Below are 21,205 nucleotides of genomic sequence, written 5' to 3'. Positions count from 1 at the left end.
CCTGCACAGTGAACAGCGTAAACGAAAAAATTATATATTAGTAAAAAATACTAAACATTCAAAATTTTTCTCTTACACCAACATTATTCCAATAAAAATTAGAGATCATGATGCAAAAAATGACACCCCAACAAGCCCTGTAGGTAGAAAAATAAAAGCATTATGGCTCTTAGTAGAGGAGGAGGAACATTGCCTCACTTTGACCTGAACTTCCTGGCACCAATTGCCTTTGACATAGAAGGGTTAATATTTATTTATATTCATAAAACTGCCTGACAGAAAGTCTTAGAAAAAGAACAGGGAAACATGAGAATAATTTCAGCAACCTAATAATTCTATATCGTGTATATACATCTGTCACTAAAATATGAATACCACATTCTTACATTACAATACATTTAGTTGCCCTTTTCTAGTTATCAAAGACCAACAACTTTATGATTTCAGGATTCATTCTTTCAAAAAAAAAAAAAAAAAAAAAGGCGCATCTGTACATGGTCTTAAAAGATGGAGTTTCCCAGTGTTTTCCACTATATTTGGGCTTGGGCTTTCACAGGGCCCCTTGTGCAAGTATCCTAAGTGGTATTCACTTAGTTTTGAGATTCAAAAGGGATTCAAGCTGCCAGTTAATAACTTTGGCGTTGGTGATAAACACTCTGGTTTGCACAAGTTTCTAATGAACAAAGGAGCATTATAAGGCGCCAGCAGATATTATATATACAAACTCCTTTAAACAAAAAATGTAAACAGGAAAGTAAAAAGGAAATCTAATAATGACCAGATTATCCACTTCATGCAGAGGTTTCCAGGCAAGGTGCCAAATACCTCTTATGTCGGTGTTTACATAAAGCAATGCTGTTGTGTTGTTTTGTATTGTATACGCAGGGTAATACTTGATATACTCAACAAATGCAGCTTACTCCACTTTATAGGTAAACAAAATGACACATTAGATAGAAGCATTAAAAACAACCTTTGTTTTCAGCTTCATAAACGTATTGGTACAATAACTATGTATACAAAACAAAGGCAAAAATCTCACATAATAATATTGGGAAATAGTGCCTAGTCCCATTCCCAGTCCAGTAAAATGCAGTAATTCTGGTTATGTATAGAATAAGCTGGCTAGTACTTCTGCTGTTTAGGGCTGAAATTCAGTGATTATAGCAATGGAAACTTCCCAATGAAGTTGAAAAGACATTTCACATTAATCTCTAAATGACAGAACAGATCCTTCTCTTTTTTATTTTCAAAAGAGAATGGTGGTTTTCATCTTTCAGTTTCTATTACAGCCATGAAATAACAGGAGAAAATGCCATTTAGTTGCAGTTGTTTTAAAGTGACTCTGTACCCACAATCTGACCCCCCCCCCCCCCAAACCACTTGTACCTTCGGATAGCTGCTTTTAATCCAAGATCTGTCCTGCGGTCCGTTCGGCAGGTGATGCAGTTATTGTCCTAAAAAACAACTTTTAAACTTGCAGCCCGTGCCAAATTGGAGTATCTGTGCCCTAACTTTGCACCACCCCTCCGTCCCTCCTCCCCACCCTCTTCATCATTAGAAATGCCACTGGAACATTTTCTCCATGCTGAACATTGCACAGGTGCCTTAACGATCCAGCCCATGTGCTGGGCTGACACAGGTGGGGAATAGGAGGCAATCTGCCTGGAGCATTCCTAATAATGAAGAGGGTGGGGAGGAGGGACGAAGGGGTGGTGCAAAGCTAGGGCACAGATACTGCCGTTTGGCACGGGCTGCAAGTTTAAAAGTTCTTTTTAGGACAATAACCGCATCACCTGCCAAACGGACCACAGGACAGATCTTGGAACCAAAGCAGCTATCTGAAGGTACAAGCGGTTTGGGGTTTAGATTGTGGGTACAGAGCACAATCCAATGCTGGGTCTTAAAGTGGTTCTCTGTCATATTGCTGCCCTTTAAAACATAATAAATATCTTAAGATAAACTTATCAAGGACTTTGCGGCTATTTTAGGCAAATAATTGGATTTTTCTCCCATTTTATTTGTCTAGGTTCCAATTATAAACCAGTAATCTATTACAAATATTTTTTGGATGCAATTTTTTTTGCGATCCAATCTGCCTGTTTTGAGTATTTACCCAAAAATGATCAAGGTCAGTATCAGGTGAATATTTTATTTAAAAAAAGTATGAATATTTTGTTAAATTAGCCCTATTTGGCTTGGTAAAAATAGACAAATGCTCTGTAGAAAAATTGCACGTTTTAGACTTAATAGTAAATATTCCCCCTTATGCTTACCTATCTGAGCTCCCGCTGTGTCCTCCTGTACCCCCTGATTCCCCCACGGATCACAGCCAATGTTACTTCTGAGCCAGACTGATGCTGAGGATGAAGATATTAGCTGTTTATTTAATATGCTAATAAGGTGTTTGTGCAATATTACTTAGGAGGGGCTGCCCAGGGTGTATGGTTGCATTGATGGTTGTAGCCCTGCCCCCTGTGCATCCAAACACCTCATTATTATATAATAATAAACTGCTAATATCCCCAAAACAGCGATGAAGATTAAGGTAAGATCCTTAGATGCTTCTAACCTGCTGATAGTTTCCCTATAAGGGGACCCGTCATCACTTTCATGCTGCCCGGACCAATGGTTACTGGGGTGGTCCCTGACGGATTTCCCCCACCCAACCATTGATAGTTTTTAACCTATTTGGGAAGAGGGATTAATCTAACAATAAAAACTGGTGGGGTTGGGAAAAGCCATTGGGGACCCCCATAATGACTGAAGATAAGCACTTTCTAACAGTGAAAACTTACCAATGCTATCTGGATGGGAGGGGAATTTCCTCATATGTTATCTTCACATAAGGAGGCTTCATAGGTAAATACCAGTATTCAAAATTATAATACAGATAAAATGTCTTGTGTAAAACAACCTTCCCATATATATCTAAAATGCTTAAAAGAAGTTCCTTAAATGATTGATGTGGTCTGTAAGGGAAGTAAAATTTCTGAATATCTGAAGCCAATGATTTATTTCCCGGTGAGCTGAAGATTGAGCTTTCGTTCCCTAGATACACTGGTTCGCCACTGAACAAGAATAGCCGTGTGTAGTTGGTTTGTATATTTCTCCTAAATGTGGCACCAAGCTGAAAAAGTTTTTCATAAGTTCGGAGCACAAACTTGCTGCAGTCATATGAATCAAACCATACAGATGAGTTAGGTCCCAATGATCCCTGCACAGTCCAGGTCTCATAATAAATGCCAGTGTTGTTATCCTCCTGTATCCATTTCGCCAGCTGATTAAAGATGGAGCCTAAAGTAAAATAAATAAATAATAATATCATGTTATAACCTTTGACCTAATTAAGAATTAAAGGAGGAGTCCATTAATTAAAAAAAAAAAATCAAATGGCAGGGGCAGGGGGGAACATAATAAGCAATCAATACTTACCTCTCCCTGTGCCTTTGATGCGCTGGATTGCCACTCTGGGATCCTCAGAGCCTGTCACATGACAATTCACCAACATCGGAAAAGGTAAGTAATGATTGTTTATGTTCCCCCCTGCCAGATGACAATTTTTTTTTTTAATCAATGGAGTTCTCCTTTAAACAACTTTGTCCAGGGATTGCATAAATTACAGCAAAATTGGCAAAAACAGCCGAATAGCAAACCACTGTATTCTACTACTATAATGTCCCCTATGATCTCTGTCCTATCTATGACACTCCTTCTGTTAAACAGCAAATGTGAAAAAGCTATCAATAAGAACTGTTACACTTACCATGGACTGCTGCAGACACTTCATCTATAGTCACTGAGACACAACGAGACTGTAATTCTAGGATCCGATATATAGGTATAAATTGTAACAGCTACCGTTTATGGTGCATTTACACAGAGATTTGACAGATTTTGGAAGCCAAAGCCAGGAATGGATTTGGAAAGAGGAGAAATCTGTCAGATAAATCTATCAGTGTAAATGCACCATTAGCTCCCTTGAAGCTTTTATGATTTTAATTGTTTACAACAACAAAATAATCACTTTTAACCATTCGAAATATTTTCCACTAGTTACTGGTTTGGGTCATGTTCTAAATTGTTCCTATGTATAAAACGTTATGATGGATGGAAGCAAACAGACATTTAGAAAGGACACACAACTGTTACAATGCATGTCAATGATAATAATGATTTTCTCTCTGATCAGAGAGATCTTGCCATAAATGACCCTTTGACAAAAGTCCTTGTTGGAATGTGGGTGGTTGGACTCAAGCTTTAGTAAGTCACTGATGGCGGCACGATCAAGAAGTAAAAGAGCACTGGTCTGCCTATTAAACGTTTCGATTATCATTTAGCAGGGAATGCATGGACATTGTTAGCGACATCTGTGCAGCCCTTGCTCTAAACTGTTTATACATTACTGGTTCACGCTCCTAGCTTCTGATTGGGCCAATTATCGCTCTGTATAATAGGGTCCTTTCGCTCACCCCACCCATTCCAGATTCCAAGTTGCAGAGAACCTTGTCTTTCCATTTACCTGATACTGTTGCTACTGGAACTAAAGTCCCATTACTTTTCCAGTGCTCATCCTCTATTCCTTCAAAGAAACAAGCTGCCCCCTGATTGCACCAGAATGGTTCTGATATGCCAGGCCTCAGATGAGGGAATGTGCAGTTTCCCAGCTGGAAGAGTTCATACCATTCTGCTGTGTAATTCTTCCCAGTTAATGTACTCCGGAAACCAATGGCATCATGCATTATTTTCTGAGCAAAAAAACAAAGATATTGTATATTATAGACATATTATTATCATCCACTTATAGATAGTAAGCCAACGTATACATAGTAAGCCAAAACTTATGAATTCAAACCAACTTGAAGGAAACTTTCTCTGTAATCTCTTTAGTTTGTATATAATCACTGAAACAGCAGGCACTAATTATTAAAGGGGTTTTCTAGGCAAAATAGACACAGGATAGCTAATCAGTTTGGTGAGGTACCAAGAGCCAGCACCCCTGCTGATCAGCTGATGGGGGCCTGAAGTCACCATTGATGACTTGGTGCTGCTCAGCTCCTGTTTACTTGAATGTTTACTTGCCTATGGGCCTATTGTGACGCTTATAACTTAAAGGACAAGTGCCATGAAAAACTTTTTTCCAGTAATTGAAGCACATTACAAAGTTATATAACTGTGTAATATGCTTCAATCACCTATCTGCCTCCCTTCCCTGTCTTTTCCCCCCTCCACCCTCACCAGGAAGTGTCCTGACTCACACAGACCTAATTACTGTCGTCACCGTCACCAAGCTCTTCTCTCAGCTCCTTCTCCTGTTACACTAGCCTCCCCCTCCCCTGCCTTGTCAGGTGACAGGCTTGCTCAGCTCCCATTGGCTGAACAACTGCAAGCCATCATATGTCACATCTCACCTGCTTATCTTCCCTCCGACTGACTCCGGCATTTAGGCAGCTCCCTCCCCTCATACCCTCTCTCCTGCTGCCGTGGACTCAGTGAAGGAGTCATGTCACTAGAGAAGATAAGCTGAGCAAGCAGAGTCACCTGACAAGGAGGGGGAGGGGAAGGCTGGTGTAACAGGACCTAGAGCAGCCCTCCTGCTGATGACTCATCCTCACAAGAAGGAGCTGCCTGGTGACAGTGACGACAGTAATCAGGTCTGTGTGAGTCAGGACACTTCCTGGTGGGGGGTGGAGGGGGGAAAAGACAGGGAAGGGAGTCAGATAGGTGATTGAAGCATATTACAGAGTTATATAACTTTGTAATGTGCTTCAATTACTGGGAAAAAGTTTTTCATGGCACTTGTCCTTTAATTGTTTCACCTACAGGGCTGTATGGGATGTTATTTTTTTTAGCGCCATGATCTAGTTTTTATTAATACCATATTTGTGTAGCTCGGACGTTTTGATCACTTTTTAATACATTTTTTTTATGTAATGTAAAAAAAAAAAGAAAAATCGGCAATCCTGGCGCTTTTTTCACTTTTTGTTTACGCTGTTCGCGATGACGATTGTTATATTTTAATAGATCGGACAATCATGCACTCTATGGTATATTATATGTTTATTTATTTTTATATGTTTTATTTATATAATGGGAAAGGGGGGTGATTTTAACTTTTATAGGGGAGGGACTTTGGGGTACTTATAAAAACATTTATATTTTTTACACATTTTAAGTCCCCCTGGGGGACTTTTACATGCAATACTTTGATTGCATACACTGATCATATGAGCTCAATGAGCAGAAAGCCGATCGTACCGCACGGAGGAAGGTAAGAGACCTCCAGCGGTCCGATACAGTAAATGGCAGGGGACTGCCCCTGTCACTTACACTTAATCACTGCGGTTGCGGCGTGATCAAGGGGTTAATGACACGCTGCAACACCCTGGGACCTTCTCCTGGTCCGACAAAAGTGGAAATGAACACCCTTGTGAATAAAGTTGCTTATGACTGACTTGCTTGGTTGAAGCATCCAGCACCCACCTGCTGGGTATCCTTACCCCCCCCCACCTCCACCTCCCCTCCCCCGGCAGCAGTGCTGCCCAGAGGAGAGAATCAGCAGACTGGTGCTGGATGAGTGGTGCCAAGGGCCACCAGCAGCGAGGAGAAGGCCGGGACTGCAGGGGTCCCAATCGTTTTAACGGACCGCCGGAGGTCTCTCACCTTTCACCGTGCAGTCTGATCGGCGCTCTGATGATTAAGTCTACCACAGGCAGGCTTAATCAGCAAAGCGCCTATCACACTGATCAATGCTATGCCTATGGAATAGCAATGATCTGTGTGTATAATCTAATTATTGTATGTAAAAGTCCCCCAAGGGGACTTAAAATGTGTAAAAATAAAGTAAAAATGTCTTTATAAATACCCCAAAGCCCCTCCCCCAATAAAAGTTAAAATCCCCCCCCTTTCCCATCATATAAATAAAAAAAATAAATAAATAAACATATAATATACCGTAGCATGCTTAATTGTCCGATCTATTAAAATATAACAAACGTCATCGCGAACGGCATAGACGAAAAGAGGAAAAAAAACGTTCCAGAATTATCGATTTTTTTATTACATTATATATAAAAAAATTTATAAAAAGTGATCAAAATGTCCGATCTTCACAAATTAGGTATTAATAAAAACTAGAGATCATGGCAGAAAAAAAATGACACCTCCAGGCATGATGGGAGTTGTGGTTTCGCAACAGCTGGAGGGCCGCAGTTTGGAGACCCATGATATAGTGCATTACACGTAGACACAGGAACCCCCCAAAAGTTATCATATTGCATTCTTTTTTACGATTTCACCAATTTATATCTTCATAAATAATAATTTTGGGGTTCCATCATACATGTTATGGTAGAATGAAAGACGCCATTACAAAGTACAACTACTCCTCCTATAAAAAACAAGCCCCCACATGGCCCTGTAGATAGAAAACTGAAAGTGCTAGAGCTCTTAGAAGGGGAGGAGGAGAAAACGAAAACACAAAAATGAACATTTACGCGGTCCACTGGGTCATTTTGGGCCTGGTCCTCAAAGGGTTAAAAATAACCTTTGACTGGACTCTTCCTTTAATTACTTCATTGAGCAATTAACAATTTTGCTATGTGAAAAGTGCAGCGAAAGAGTGGCTCCGCCATCAGCTCAATCGTAAAGTGCTGTTGCTATGCATAATCCATACAGAGCAGCAGGGTAAGAGGGAGCCATGCCTGCACAATGTTGTGTATCTATAAAATAGTAACTGGTTGTCATACCCAATGCTTTGTTTCTGGCATCGGGCATCACATCTGGCATTGTTATTTAGAGATAGAAAGCACAGTTAGCAGTGCTATGATGCTGGATTATGTACACAGCTACTGTGAACAGATTTTGCATAGCAATGGCTTTTACTAGGGAGGAGGCACACATCCTTAGTGGTACTTTTGACAGCAGAATTATCTTAATATCTAATAGCTTAATAAAGTAATTTTAAGAAGTCTTGAAATTACCCAAACATTAAAATAAAGAAACAAAATTTGTTACACTTTAAGCCATTTTTGAAGCCAAAGCAATACATGGACAGCAAAGGGAGTGGATGTTTCAAAAACTGGATAAAAAAACAGCAAGTTACTAGTCTTGCTGGTTATGCAAAAGAGGAGCCCGTGGAGCCTCATTGAAGAGTCTCAAAACACAGGACTAGCCAGATATCCCTCCAAGAAGGACCCAGCCAAGGGGTGGCACCTGTTAGGAAACCACCAAAACCACCATATTAAGTGGCCCTATAAGTCAATGTAATGACATTTATATATATATATATATATATATATATATATATATATATAAGTCTAGCTGGTGATACTGATTATCGTTCATAAAATCGTTCAAACCACCGCTCGTTAACGATATTCATTCTGTGGAATAGCTGTAAACGAGCGAACGACAACAGCGAAATCGTCGTTGAGTCGTTCACTAATTTTTTTCAACATGTCGGAAAAAAATCGTTGGTCTTTCAACAATAATTCGCTAATCTTTTCGTTGAATAAAAAATCTTTTAGTCGTTCTTGAAATGTCTACCTACATTTCCCCACGTTTTAAACGACCATGTAACGATGTAACGACCGCAAAAAAATTGTTACACTACAGATATCGTTCACGTTCCCACACGTATTATGTGTTATCTTTCGCTTAAAAAAAATCGTTAAGTGCTCGTTAACGAGCGGTCGTTGGAGCGAGTCTATGAACGATAATCGTTCCGTGAAATAGGGCTATTAGGCTAATCATCTTAGGAGTTTGGCTGCCCAGGCTTGAAGGGAACTGTAGATTTGTAGCACCCGGAGGAACAAAGGTTCCTTATCCTTGACCTAAAGTCTCATTTACACAGTATAAAAAAAACTTTTAAAGTTAACTGTAGTGCTTTATAACTTTTACATTTTTCAATATATGGAGCTACCTTATTTTTTGCAACATAATCCCTAGTTTTTATCAGTCCCATTTTGGTTTAGATGGGACTTTTTAATCTCTTCTTATTAATTTATTCCTGATGTGACCAAAAATCAGCAATTTTGGCATTTAATATTATATTTTAAAAGACTGGAATACACAGTGATACCAAATAATTTACAATTATTTATATGAAAAATTATTTATTTTTTTACACACCCTTTTTAAGTCCTTCTAAGAAACTTTTTATAATCACAGATCAGTAAGACCACTGCTCTTGTAATAGAACCTGTCTGAGACAGACTATTAGCAAAGACACTTCGTTAGCAACAGAAGGTGAGAATAGACTTTTTGTTGCTGAAGTGATCCATCGACACCCCTCATTCAACCATTTTAATACCGCAATTGTTTTTCACTATGACATTAAAAGGGTTAAATGACTGCAACATTGCTGGTTTTATTCATTAGGGTTGTGGGCCTGCAACACATAGCAGCCAACCCCCGCTGTCTATGGAGCTGGCACAGCTCAATTCACCTCTTTACATCAGCCAATGTAAACAGCTGCATAGGGTTAATATATAGTTATCAGAATACTTATGATCAGCATATATTAAAAGAAGAAGTCTGAGCATATAGACTTTTCTTCCTCCAAAACTGCTGGGCAGGAGGTGGGTGAACTAAACAACATGCACTTAACTCCCTGGCTGCAGCGTCTGCTGTCCTCCAGTCCAGTTCCTGATCCCTGGCCACTTCTAGGTCTGAGTGGGATCTGGGACGTGACATGTGAGGCCTACTCAGCCAGTCATCAGCATCGGCGGGGCCCCACTACGGCCGCTGACTGGCTAAACGCGCCTGACACGTCACGTCCCAAGTCCCCTCTCTAGACCAGGAAGTGGAAGGAGACCAGAACAGAGGAAAGCGGACCCCAGCAGGAGGTAAGTGAATGTTGTTTTGTACACCCACCTCCTCCCCAGCAGTTTTGGGGGGAAAAAAAGTCCATGCCTGGACTTCAACTGAGCATGCAATTATCTTGTGTCAAAAAAATTTTCTTTTATATTTAAAAAATAAATAAATCAAGAGTTGCCCTTAAATTTGGGAAAAAAAATAAGATGGGCCATATCACTCAGCCCTACTTTCAACTATCTTAATCCTTTTGCAATTATGGCTGACTTGAATCACAGTAATGTCAAAATAAATATAGGTGAAGAAAATCTCTAAAAATATCTGAGCCCAATAAAAACATACATACAAAGTGCCCAAGAAGATCTCCATATTTAAATTCCCAGACAGGTGCTTGGAGTCGGAAAACCTCAATGACATCTTCATTCTTCATAAGGGGAATGGATCCATCTGGATATCCAGTAGGGCAAAATGTGTATTGGGCTTGACAGTATGGATCAGACTTCGGACGATGGTCAAAACGCCTGGAGGGAGAAAAAAAAAAATATAATCTAAGAGAACTGAGGTCTGAACTAAGGATGGTCTGAACCTGCCGAGGTTCGGGTTCGTATGAACCCGAACGCTCGGCATCAGATTCCCGCTGTCTGGCCGCTCCAAAGCAGCGGGTGGATACAGCGGGAGGACCACCTGGAAAACTAGGATACAGTCTATGGCTATGGCTGTATCCCAGTTTTCCAGGCGGTCCTCCCGCTGTATTCACCCTCTCCACGGAGAGGGCAGACAGCGGGAATCATTGCCGAGAGTTCGGGTTCTTACGAACCCGAACCTCGGCAGGTTCGGTCCATCCCTAGTGTGAACTCATGGGTCGCTATAAATATTAATACAGGTGACATAATTCCTTATAATATAAAACCTCAGCTGCTACAAACCTTTTACTAAGGGGGAGTTTTATGTCCAACAATAACTTATTATTAAAGCGTCGCCATTATTATAACTTTCAAAATCTAAATCATCAGGGGATGTGATATAAAGCAATTTGCATTCACTATTTATTTTTATTTATCATGCTTTATAACAAAGCTATACGAGCTTTCTAGTTTTGTGTTGTTTAAAAAAAAAAAAAAAAAAAAAAAAAAAAAAAAAAAAGAGACCAAACACAGGAAGTCATGTGACTGGCAGTCATGTGACTGATGGGACACATTGAGCGGTGACTCTCTGTACTGGCTGGGATAAATGTGCTTAGTCTCTTTTTTTCAACCAGCACAAGACTTAAAAGCTAAGGGAAACAAAGTAGTGTCATAGACCGCAATTCTAGCACTGTGCCAACTACACAAGCTATGGCTTTCAGTGTGAACAGAGTGTGTTAGTTCTCTCATGTGATATGTGATGTACACACTTTACAATTCTCAAAGTTCATGCATTACTACCACTGCCCCGCCAGTCTGTAGTGCAATTCTAAACACACTAGACACCATGAGGGAGAACTTATCAAACTTGCTCCTGGTGCTCTGCTTGTCTGATGGGCGGATAGTACACCAGCTCTAGAGCCGGTGCACGGCAGCCTCAGATCTGCTGGATTTACTGAGAGGTGCAAATTTTTGCTTTTCTATATTTTTGATACTTGGGAAGAAGGAGTGAAAAAAAATGTTGCTATTGTTTGCAATGGGTTAGGCTAGGTTCACACTGCATTTTCCCAGTCCATTTAAAGGGAACCATTCACCCCGTGGCCCCCGGCAGAAACTGACATACAGTGACATAAAGGTCAATATACTTACCACATCGCTCCCGGTCCCGTCCCGAAGCCCGTTGTTGACACGGAGAAATCGACGATTCTTCTTCTCGCGCCCATTATGGTAATAAACGCCTCCGGGTCCGAAATCCAGCCTTCTCCCCGCCTCCGACACTTGATTGACGCCAGGTCCTCTTCCTCCTCGTCTTCTTTCTTCTCGCCGGATCCCGCGCAGGCGCCGTGACAGTAGTTTTCGGCGCATGCGCAGTTCACAATTGAAGCTGCTCCGCAGCTTCACTGTTTACTGCGCGTGTCCTGTTTACCGCGCAGGCGCAGAAGAGGTGACGAGACCATCGCAGCGGCGCCTGCGCGGGAATTCGTCAGAAGACTGAAGACGTCAATCAAGTTCCAGGAGGCGTGGATGGGCGGCGACGAGAAGAGGACCTCATGAATAAGTTGGACTCGTCCGTCGTTTCCTATGGACGTTGGACTCATCTCAGCTCATTACCATAATGGGCGGGAGAAGAAGAATCGGCGATTTCTCCGTGTCAACAACGGGATCCGGGACGGGACCGGGAGCGATGTGGTAAGTATATTGACCTTTATGTCACTGTATGTCAGTTTCTGCCGGGGGCCACGGGGTGAATGGTTCCCTTTAACAAATGCGTTTTTAAATGGTTACTTTTAACGTACACAAAATTGTGGTCAACTACGTTTTTGTCTACGCTAAAAATTTAAAGAAAAAAAAAAGGATCCAAACAGATTGCACACAACTGCATTCCTTTTTTTTTTTCATAAAACATATACGTTAAATGGACTGCAAAAACATTGTGAACCCAGCTACTAAGTATTTCTAATCAAAATGATCAGTATTAATATATATATATATTTTTTTTTTATTATTTATTTATTAATCTATTTATTTATTTATTAATCTATTTATGTGTATTGCGTACAAAAAACTGGCACATTATAGGGGGCTGTAGCTGGCATGGTTATGGGATCACATGGTGGTACATTATAGGGGGCTGTAGCTGGCACTGTTATGGGGGACACATGGTAACATTATAGGGGGCTGTAGCTGGCACTGTTATGGGGATACATGGTAACACATTATAGGGGGCTGTATCTGGCACTGTTATGAGGGCACATGGTGGCACATTATAAGGGGCTGAAGCTGGCACTGTTATGGGGACACATAGTAACACATTATAGGGAGCTATAGATGGCACTGTTATGGGGACACATGGTGGCACATTATAGGGGTCTTTAGCTGGCACTGTTATGGGGATACATGGTAACACTTTATAGGGGCTGTATCTGGCACTGTTATGAGGGCACATGATGGCTCATTAAAGGGGAGCTGTGAGGACACTGTGGTAATCTCTATTAGTCACCGCTTTGACACGCTGTGCTGGGTGGGGGGTTAGGGGGTGCGTCCCTACACAAACAGGACATAGGAGACCTCCTCCAACCTTTGCAGTGCTCAGGGCTTAGACAGGGACATAATAAAAATATTGCAAATACCTCCTGGCAGAGTTGAGGTTGGTTAATCGGCGGCAGAGACAGCATCGGTATTTATATGGTATATTTCCCAGCCCTAGGCGATCCCTTCTTCTTACCAGGCCTCAGCCCACTGTAATCCAGCACTGATCTAATCGATAAACGTATAGTGCAGGGATCTCTAAAAGATCTGTGCAGTAATAATAGAAAACCCCCAGGGGGACTAAAAGTAACAGTCTAGTACAGTTATTTCATTAATAAAAATCCCCTCCCCTAATAAAAGTTAAAATCACCCCCTTTTCCCATTTTATAACTAAGAATAAACATATTTTGTAATACTGTGTGATTAATTGCACTATTCGAGCTATTAAATTATCACATTCCTGAACGCACAGTAAATAGAGAAAGTACAAAAAAACCTCCAAAGTGCAAAACTGTTTTTTTTTTTGTCATATCAAATCCAGAAAAATTTTAATAAAATGTGATCAAAAAGTCGCATATATGCAATCAAGGTGCCGATAAAAAGTACAGATCATGGCGCAAAAAATGACACCTCACACAGCCCCATAGACCAAAGGATAAACAGACCAAGGATGGTAATAGAGAAATTTAAAGAACGTTTAGTCTTATTTTAAAGGGAATGTACCATCAGTCCCAGGCTGAAGCACTGGAGGCGGCCGACCCACCCCCAGTGGGAGGAGACCCCTGCCCCTCTATAATACAGCTCTATTGATTCTAATGGAGCCACGTCATAGGGGGGTGGGGGGTTCCTCCCACTGAGGGGTGGGTCGGCCGCCTCCAGTGCTTCAGCCCAGGCGTGATGGTACATTCCCTTTAAAAAGGTTTTAAAGTTATACAAAATTAAAATGAAAAGTTATACAAGTTAAATATTGTTGTAATTGTACTGACTTAACCTCTTAAGGACATAGGACGTATGCGTACGTCATATGTCCTCACTTGCACTTCAAAGCGGGGCCGCGCGGGGGCCCCGCTTTGAAGTGCCGCGATCCCGGGTGCCGCGAGTAGCCCGGGACCGCTGCTATTAGCGGGCACGGTCTGATCGCCGTGCCCGCTAATTAGCTAATCGGAGGCAGCTGTCAAAGTTGACAGCTACCTCCGATTACCGGAGGCAACGTTTCCCTGGGGTCTAGTGGGGGAGATCGCTCCTCCGGGACCTTGTCCTGGAGGAGCGATCTCCGTTACTGATGCCGGCCGGGGACGCGTCCAAGATGGCGCCGTCCTCGGCTCGGCACTCGTTCGTTTTCGGCTGCAGCAGCCGAAAGCAAACGAGTGCCGATCTCATGGATCTCTGCAGCATATCTATGCTGCAGAGATCTCAATGAGAGATCACAGTGTATATACTAGAAGTCCCCCAGGGGGGCTTCTAGTATATGTGTAAAAAAAAAAGTGTTGTTAATAGTAAAAAGCCCCCTCCCCTAATAAAAGTCTGAATCACCCCCCTTTTCCCAGGTTTTAAATAAAAGTAAACAAATAAATAAATAAATAAACATGTTTGCTATCGCCGCATGCGTAATCGCCCAAACTATTAATTAATCACATTCCTGATCTCGTACGGTAAACGGCGTCAGCGCAAAAAAATCCCAAAGTGCAAAATTGTGCATTTTTGGTCGCATCAAATCCAGAAAAAATGTAATATAAAGCGATCAAAAAGTCGTATATGCGCAATCAAGGTACCGATAGAAAGATCACATCATGGCGCAAAAAATGACACCTCGCACAGCCCCATGGACCAAAGGATAAAAGTGCTATAAGCCTGGGAATGGAGCGATTTTAAGGAACGTATATTGGTTAACAACGGTTTGAATTTTTTACAGGCCATCAGATACAATATAAGTTATACATGTTATATATCGTTGTAATCGTAACGACTTGAGGAACATGCATAACAAGTCAGTTTTACCCCAGGGCGAATGGCGTAAAAACACATTTCCCCCAAATAAAAGAAATGCGTTTTTTTTTCCAATTTCACCACACTTTGAATTTTTTTCTGGTTTCGCAGTGTACTTTATGCAAAAATTCAGCCTGTAATTGCAAAGTACAATTAGTGACGCAAAAAATAAGGGGTCATGTGGGTTTCTAGGTGGAAAAATGCAAGTGCTATGACCTTTTAAACACAAGGAGGAAAAACCGAAAACGTAAAAACGAAAATGGGCCATGTCCTTAAAGGGTTAAAGAACATAGATAACATGTTAGTTTTACAATAGGGCAAAAAAAAAAAAAACATAAAAAAAATTCAATTTCACTGCGCAAATAGTTTTTGTGGGAAAATGAAGTCTGCCTCTGCAAAGTATAATTGGTGTCGCAAAAAATAAGGGTTTATGTGGGTCTGTAGCTGAAAAAATGTAAGCGCTATGGCCTTTTAAACAGAAGGAGAAGAAAATGAAAGCACAAAAACAAAAACTTCCCGGGGAGGGAAGTGGTTAATAGTTCAGGCAATTCCGCACGCAGTGATAGCACTTTTTTTAAATCCATGTTATCTAGAAGGGCTTATGCATGGGTCTCCAAACTGCGGCCCTCCAGCTGTTGCAAAACTACATTTCCCATCATGCCCGGACAGCCAAATCCAAATCTTTAGCTGTCCAGGCATGATGGGAATTCTGGTTTGCAACAGCTGGAGGGCCGCAGTTTGGAGACCCATGCCCTAGGGCTACATCTAACTTCTTCAGCCACTGTTAATCAAATGAAGAGTGCTCAAGTTCAGACAAACTTGAGCATGCTTGAAGTTTCCTCCTCTAGTGATGCTCTAGTGCAGTCATGTCAAACTCTGGCCCATGGTGCCATTATTTTTGGCCCGCCAGGCAATTCGGCGGATCGGCGTGCGGCGGGAATGTGGCAGATCGGCGGGCTTACTGTGATATCCTAATGTATTGAATAAATACATTTATGCAATACTTTGGGGAGCAGGGACACTTGCTCCCCAAAGTATCCCATAGATGTATTCATTCAATAAAGCACTGTACACTACACTACATTACATTACATTACATAGAAATCCATAGAAACAATAAAGTCCCTTAGACTTCTATATAGAGAGCACCCCCTGCTGGACACTCCATAGGAATTACACCTTTTGTCGTGAGGTCACTGGATCTGAGAGGATTCTAACACTTCCTGATCTACTAAATTAAAGGACAACTCCGGCGGGACCCCCCCCCCAAAAAAAACAACACAGACACACACAGACACCATACTCACCATCCCTCCGGTGACGATCGCCACTCCATTCGCCCGCCGTCCGCCTCACCGTCACCTGCGTCCGCCGTCCAGCGATGTCTCTTGCTTCCGGGTCCATGAGAGAGAAAAGGCTGCCAGTGCGCTTGCGCACCGGCAGCCTTTTCATTGGCTGGAGCGCATCACATGGCTTCCAGCAAGCTCAGCCAATCAGGGCTGAGCAAGCTGGAAGCCATGTGATGCGCTCCAGCCAATGAAAAGGCTGCTGGTGCGCATGTGCACCAGCAGCCTTTTCTCTCCCATTCACTCTCAATGAAGACGCCGAAGAGGAAGAAGACCCGGACCGCCCCCCAGCTCTGACTTCACCCGACACCAGAGAAGAGGACCGTGACGACCGTAATAGGTAATGTATACATTCTTTAACTTCTGGGGTGGGGGGTCGGAAAGTGGGGGAAGGGGGCCAGACCGGGTATTTAACCACATTACAAAGTTATATAACTTTGTAATGTGTGTTAAATAAGCCAAAAATTTTTTTCCCCGGAGTTGTCCTTTAAGGGAAATAGCCCTATATGTGCATTTCCCATAATTAATGTACATTAGACATTTGTATAACTTTTCATAAGTAACAACATATCAAAAATTAATTTTGGCCGGACTTCTCCTTTAAGTTTGACACCCCTACTTTAGTGAAAAGTGTCAGAGAGGCTTTACTAAGCTTCTGATGGCTGTAACCTCCCCTCCCCTACCATGCTTGGAGCAGGGTCAGGTATGGGAGGGTCAGTGAGCAGGTATTCCAGCTTGCAGCACATTAGGACCTTGGAAAAGCCTCTCTGACACTAATGCCCCTAATACAGGGGCGATGCTGAGGAGCAAACGAGTGCTGTCAACGCTTGCTTGCTTCTCGTTACCCGCTTGCTGCTGCCGCTATTACACCCGTCAGTAGCAAGCAAGTAAGAGTCAGGCGAGGGGGGGAGGGAGAGGCGTTGTCCTCTACTAGACAAGACGATTATCGGCCAAATATGGCCGATAATAGTTTTGTGTAATAGGACCCTTGTATGCAGGGGCGCCGCAATCATGAGGCGACCTGAGTCGTCTGCCTCAGGCGGCGCCACCAGCTGTCTTCATGGGGGCGGCATTCAGTGGCAGATTATAATATGAGCGGTTCGGGCGGCCGCCCACATTATAATCCGCCACTGATCGTACCATGTACCGGAGTCCCCCCGCGCCCGGACAGCATCTGTAATGAGATGCTGTGAGCGGGGGAGACTGTATTCATAAGCGCCGCCTGTAATGAATCAGCCGTGCGGTACTGTTACTACAGCGCGGCGCTTATGAATACAGTCTCCCCCGCTCACAGCATCTCATTACAGATGCTGTCCGGGCGCGGGGGGGACTCCGGTAAATGCATTCCACGTCCGTGATCCGTCAGGATCACGGAACGTGGGAATGCAGCCTTAGTCCCCCGGCTGATGTGCGGCTGCCGGAGGTGTCCCATCCTGTCTCCGGCAGCGCGCGCATCAGAGAGATCCCCGTGCGCCGGAAGTCACAGCCACAGGCGCACGGGGAGCTCTCTGATGCGCGCGCTGCCGGGGACAGGACAGGACACCCCGGGCAGCCGCACATCAGCCGGGACCAGACCAGAGAGGCTCGACGGGGGAACGGATGGCAGGTGAGTTGTGTGCTGTTTTTTGTTTTTGTTTTATCTGCTGTGCAGGGGGGGGGGAGAGGGGGACCATCTATAAGGTAGGGGGGGAAGGGGACCATCTATAAGGGAGGGGGGAAAGAGGGGGACGATCTATAAGGGGGGGGGGGGAGAGGGGGACCATCTATAAGGTAGGGGGGGAAGAGGGGGACCATCTATAAGGGGGGACCATCTATAAGGGAGGGGGAGAGGGAAGAGGGGGACCATCTATAGGGGGGGGGGGAAGGGGACCATCTATAAGGGAGGGGGGAAAGAGGGGGACCATCTATAAGGGGGGGACCATCTATAAGGGAGGGGGGAAAGAGGGGGACCATCTATAAGGGAGGGGGGAGAGGGGGACCATCTATAAGGGGGGAAGAGGGGGACCATCTATAAGGGAGGGGGAAAGAGGGGGACCATCTATGAGGGGGACCATCTATAAGGGAGGGGGAAAGAGGGGGACCATCTATAAGGGGGCATCTATAAGGGAGGGGGGAGAGGGGGACCATGTATAAGGGGGGGAGGGGGACCATCTATAAGGGAGAGGGGACCATCTATAAGGGAGGGGGAGAGGGGGACCATCTATAAGGGGGGGGAAGAGGGGGACCATCTATAAGGGGGGGAGAGGGGGACCATCTATAAGGGGGGGAGAGAGGGAAGAGGGGGACCATCTATAAGGGGGGGAGAGGGGGACCATCTATAAGGGGGGGAGAGAGGGAAGAGGGGGACCATCTATAAGGGTGGGGGGGAAGAGGGGGACCATCTATAAGGGGGGACCATCTATAAGGGAGGGGGAGAGGGAAGAGGGGGACCATCTATAGGGGGGGGGAAGGGGACCATCTATAAGGGAGGGGGGAAAGAGGGGGACCATCTATAAGGGGGGGCCATCTATAAGGGAGGGGGGAAAGAGGGCGACCATCTATAAGGGGGGGACCATCTATAAGGGAGGGGCGGGGGGGGGGACTGTCTATAAGGGGGGGGGGGAGAGGGGGGACCATCTATAAGGGGGGGGAAGAGGGGGACCATCTATAAGGGAGGGGGAAAGAGGGGGACCATCTATAAGGGGGCATCTATAAGGGAGGGGGGAGAGGGGGACCATCTATAAGGGAGAGGGGACCATCTATAAGGGGGGGGAAGAGGGGGGGGACCATCTATAAGGGGGGGGGAGAGGGGGGACCATCTATAAGGGGGGGGGAGAGGGGGGACCATCTATAAGGGGGGGGAGAGGGGGACCATCTATAAGGGGGGGGGAGAGGGGGACCATCTATAAGGGAGGGGAAAGAAGGGGGACCATCTATAAGGGAGGGGGGAGAGGGGGACCATCTATAAGGGAGGGGGGGAGAGGGGGACCATCTATAAGGGAGGGGGGAGAGGGGGACCATCTATAAGGGGGGGGGGAGAGGGGGACCATCTATAAGGGGGGGGACCATCTATAAGGGGGGGAAGAGGGGGACCATCTATAAGGGGGGGAAGAGGGGGACCATCTATAAGGGGGGAAGAGGGGGACCATCTATAAGGGGGAAGAGGGGGACCATCTCCTAAAAGATCAGCACCCTCCTCTCCTGACATCCTCTGTGCTGCTGTGACCTCTCCTAAAAGATCAGCACCCTCCTCTCCTGACATCCTCTGTGCTGCTGGGACTTCTCCTATAGGATTAGCACCCTCCTCTCCTGACATCCTCTGTGCTGCTGGGACCTCTCCTATAGGATTAGCACCCTCATCTCCTGACATCCTCTGTGCTGCTGGGACCTCTCCTATAGGATTAGCCCCCTCCTCTCCTGACATCCTCTGTGCTGCTGGGACCTCTCCTATAGGATTAGCCCCCTCCTCTCCTGACATCCTCTGTGCTGCTGGGACCTCTCCTATAAAGTCAGCCCCCTCCTCTCCTGACATCCTCTGTGGTGCTGTGTCCTCTCCTATAAAGTCAGCCCCCTCCTCTCCTGACATCCTCTGTGCAGAAAGGGACCAAACATTATGTTTATTGGGGACAGCAGTGGGGGGGGGGGGCAGTAGTGGATTATAATGTGGGCGGATTGACGGGGGGGGGGGGGGGGCGTCATTCTATAGTTCGCCTCGGGCAGCAGAGAGGCTAGAATCACCCCTGCTTGTATGGGTCATATTAGAAAAGCAAAGAATTTTTCTATGTTTCTGGAAGCATGAATATATATATATATATATATATATATATATATATATATATATATAGCTATATATATATATATATATATAGCACCTGACAGCTACCTAACAGTACCAGCAGTGTAGAACATGAATTGACAGATTCTTATAAGGACACGTTAGCAGCAGTGATCAGTGAGCCCTCACTCTATATGACAGGGGCCACACCTGCCCCCTCCTCCTCCTCCTCCTGCTGTAGAGGTACAAGATCCCCACATGGCTGACACAAAGCTGTGTGCGGGGGCAACATGACTTTTACATTGTCGCATATGAGCAAGCCCTTGTGCAGAGCCTGGACCTCTATCTCCCATCTATAGTGATGAGGAGTGCAGCCACGGAGGGGTTAATCTGGCAGCACCGGCAGTGAGGGGTCACTTACTTGTACGGTACCGGCCACTGCCGCCGCTCTGCAGCTGTGCCCCACACTGACAGCCCTGCTAGCAGCAATACCACCAGAGCACGCTGCGGCCGCCTCACTGGCCGGTAAGCCATGACAGCACGGAGCTCAGTGTACCGCCGCCTGCCCCGCTCCTTCCTCATCACACACCACTAGTCTTCCTATCATATGACCAGGAAGCCAAGGGCAATGGCTCAGTGCCATACTGTAGAAGGACCTGCTGACACCACGAGGTCACATGACTTCCTCAAGTCACCTGACTGTACAGTGGGCGTGGCTTATTCAGTTTCGCCTGGCTGGTCTACACTGCTGCTATGAGTATACTTCTCTTTGCAGGTCCTTTCTACAGGTAGTTTTTATGTGGTGGGCACAACAGTAAATATGATAATGTTGGGTGCTGTAGTACATGGGGAGGGGGTGCAAGGGGGCATAATGGTGGGTGCAGTACATGGGGGAAGGGGTGCACCCACCATTATGCACCCCGCCCCCATGTACTACTGCACCCACTATTATGCCTCCCTGCACCCCCTCCCCCATGTACTACTGCACCCACCATTGTGCCTCCTTGTACCCCCTCCCCCATGTACTACTGCCCCCACCATTGTGCCTCATTGTACCCCTCCCCCATGTACTACTGCACCCACCATTGTGCCTCCTTGCACCCCCTCCCCATGTACTACTGCACCCACCATTGTGCCTCCTTGCACCCCCT

At 44.7% G+C, this 21,205-nt stretch overlaps 1 protein-coding gene across 2 annotated transcripts; it reads right to left on the bottom strand.

The window, feature by feature from the left end:
- Positions 1 to 1,813: 1,813 nt before the first annotated feature.
- CLN5 (CLN5 intracellular trafficking protein) lies at positions 1,814 to 20,663 on the bottom strand. Of its 2 annotated transcripts, XM_069972326.1 has the most exons (5): positions 20,476 to 20,663; positions 10,163 to 10,337; positions 4,523 to 4,748; positions 2,799 to 3,297; positions 1,814 to 2,360 (listed from the first exon to the last, which is right to left on the bottom strand). In XM_069972326.1, exons 1-4 carry the CDS (start codon positions 20,634 to 20,636, stop codon positions 2,804 to 2,806), a joined length of 1,056 nt encoding a protein of 351 aa, XP_069828427.1. In that variant the 5' UTR covers positions 20,637 to 20,663; the 3' UTR covers positions 1,814 to 2,360; positions 2,799 to 2,803. The 2 variants fall into 2 exon arrangements, with proteins under 2 accessions (XP_069828427.1, XP_069828426.1); XM_069972325.1 differs by having other exon boundaries at positions 1,814 to 3,297.
- Between the last annotated feature and the right edge of the window lie 542 nt (positions 20,664 to 21,205).

The sequence above is a fragment of the Dendropsophus ebraccatus genome, chromosome 5, assembly GCF_027789765.1.
Source record: "Dendropsophus ebraccatus isolate aDenEbr1 chromosome 5, aDenEbr1.pat, whole genome shotgun sequence".
NCBI lineage: Eukaryota > Metazoa > Chordata > Amphibia > Anura > Hylidae > Dendropsophus > Dendropsophus ebraccatus.
Note: the sequence above shows the minus strand (reverse complement) of the source record. Positions and strands in the feature narration are given on the sequence as shown.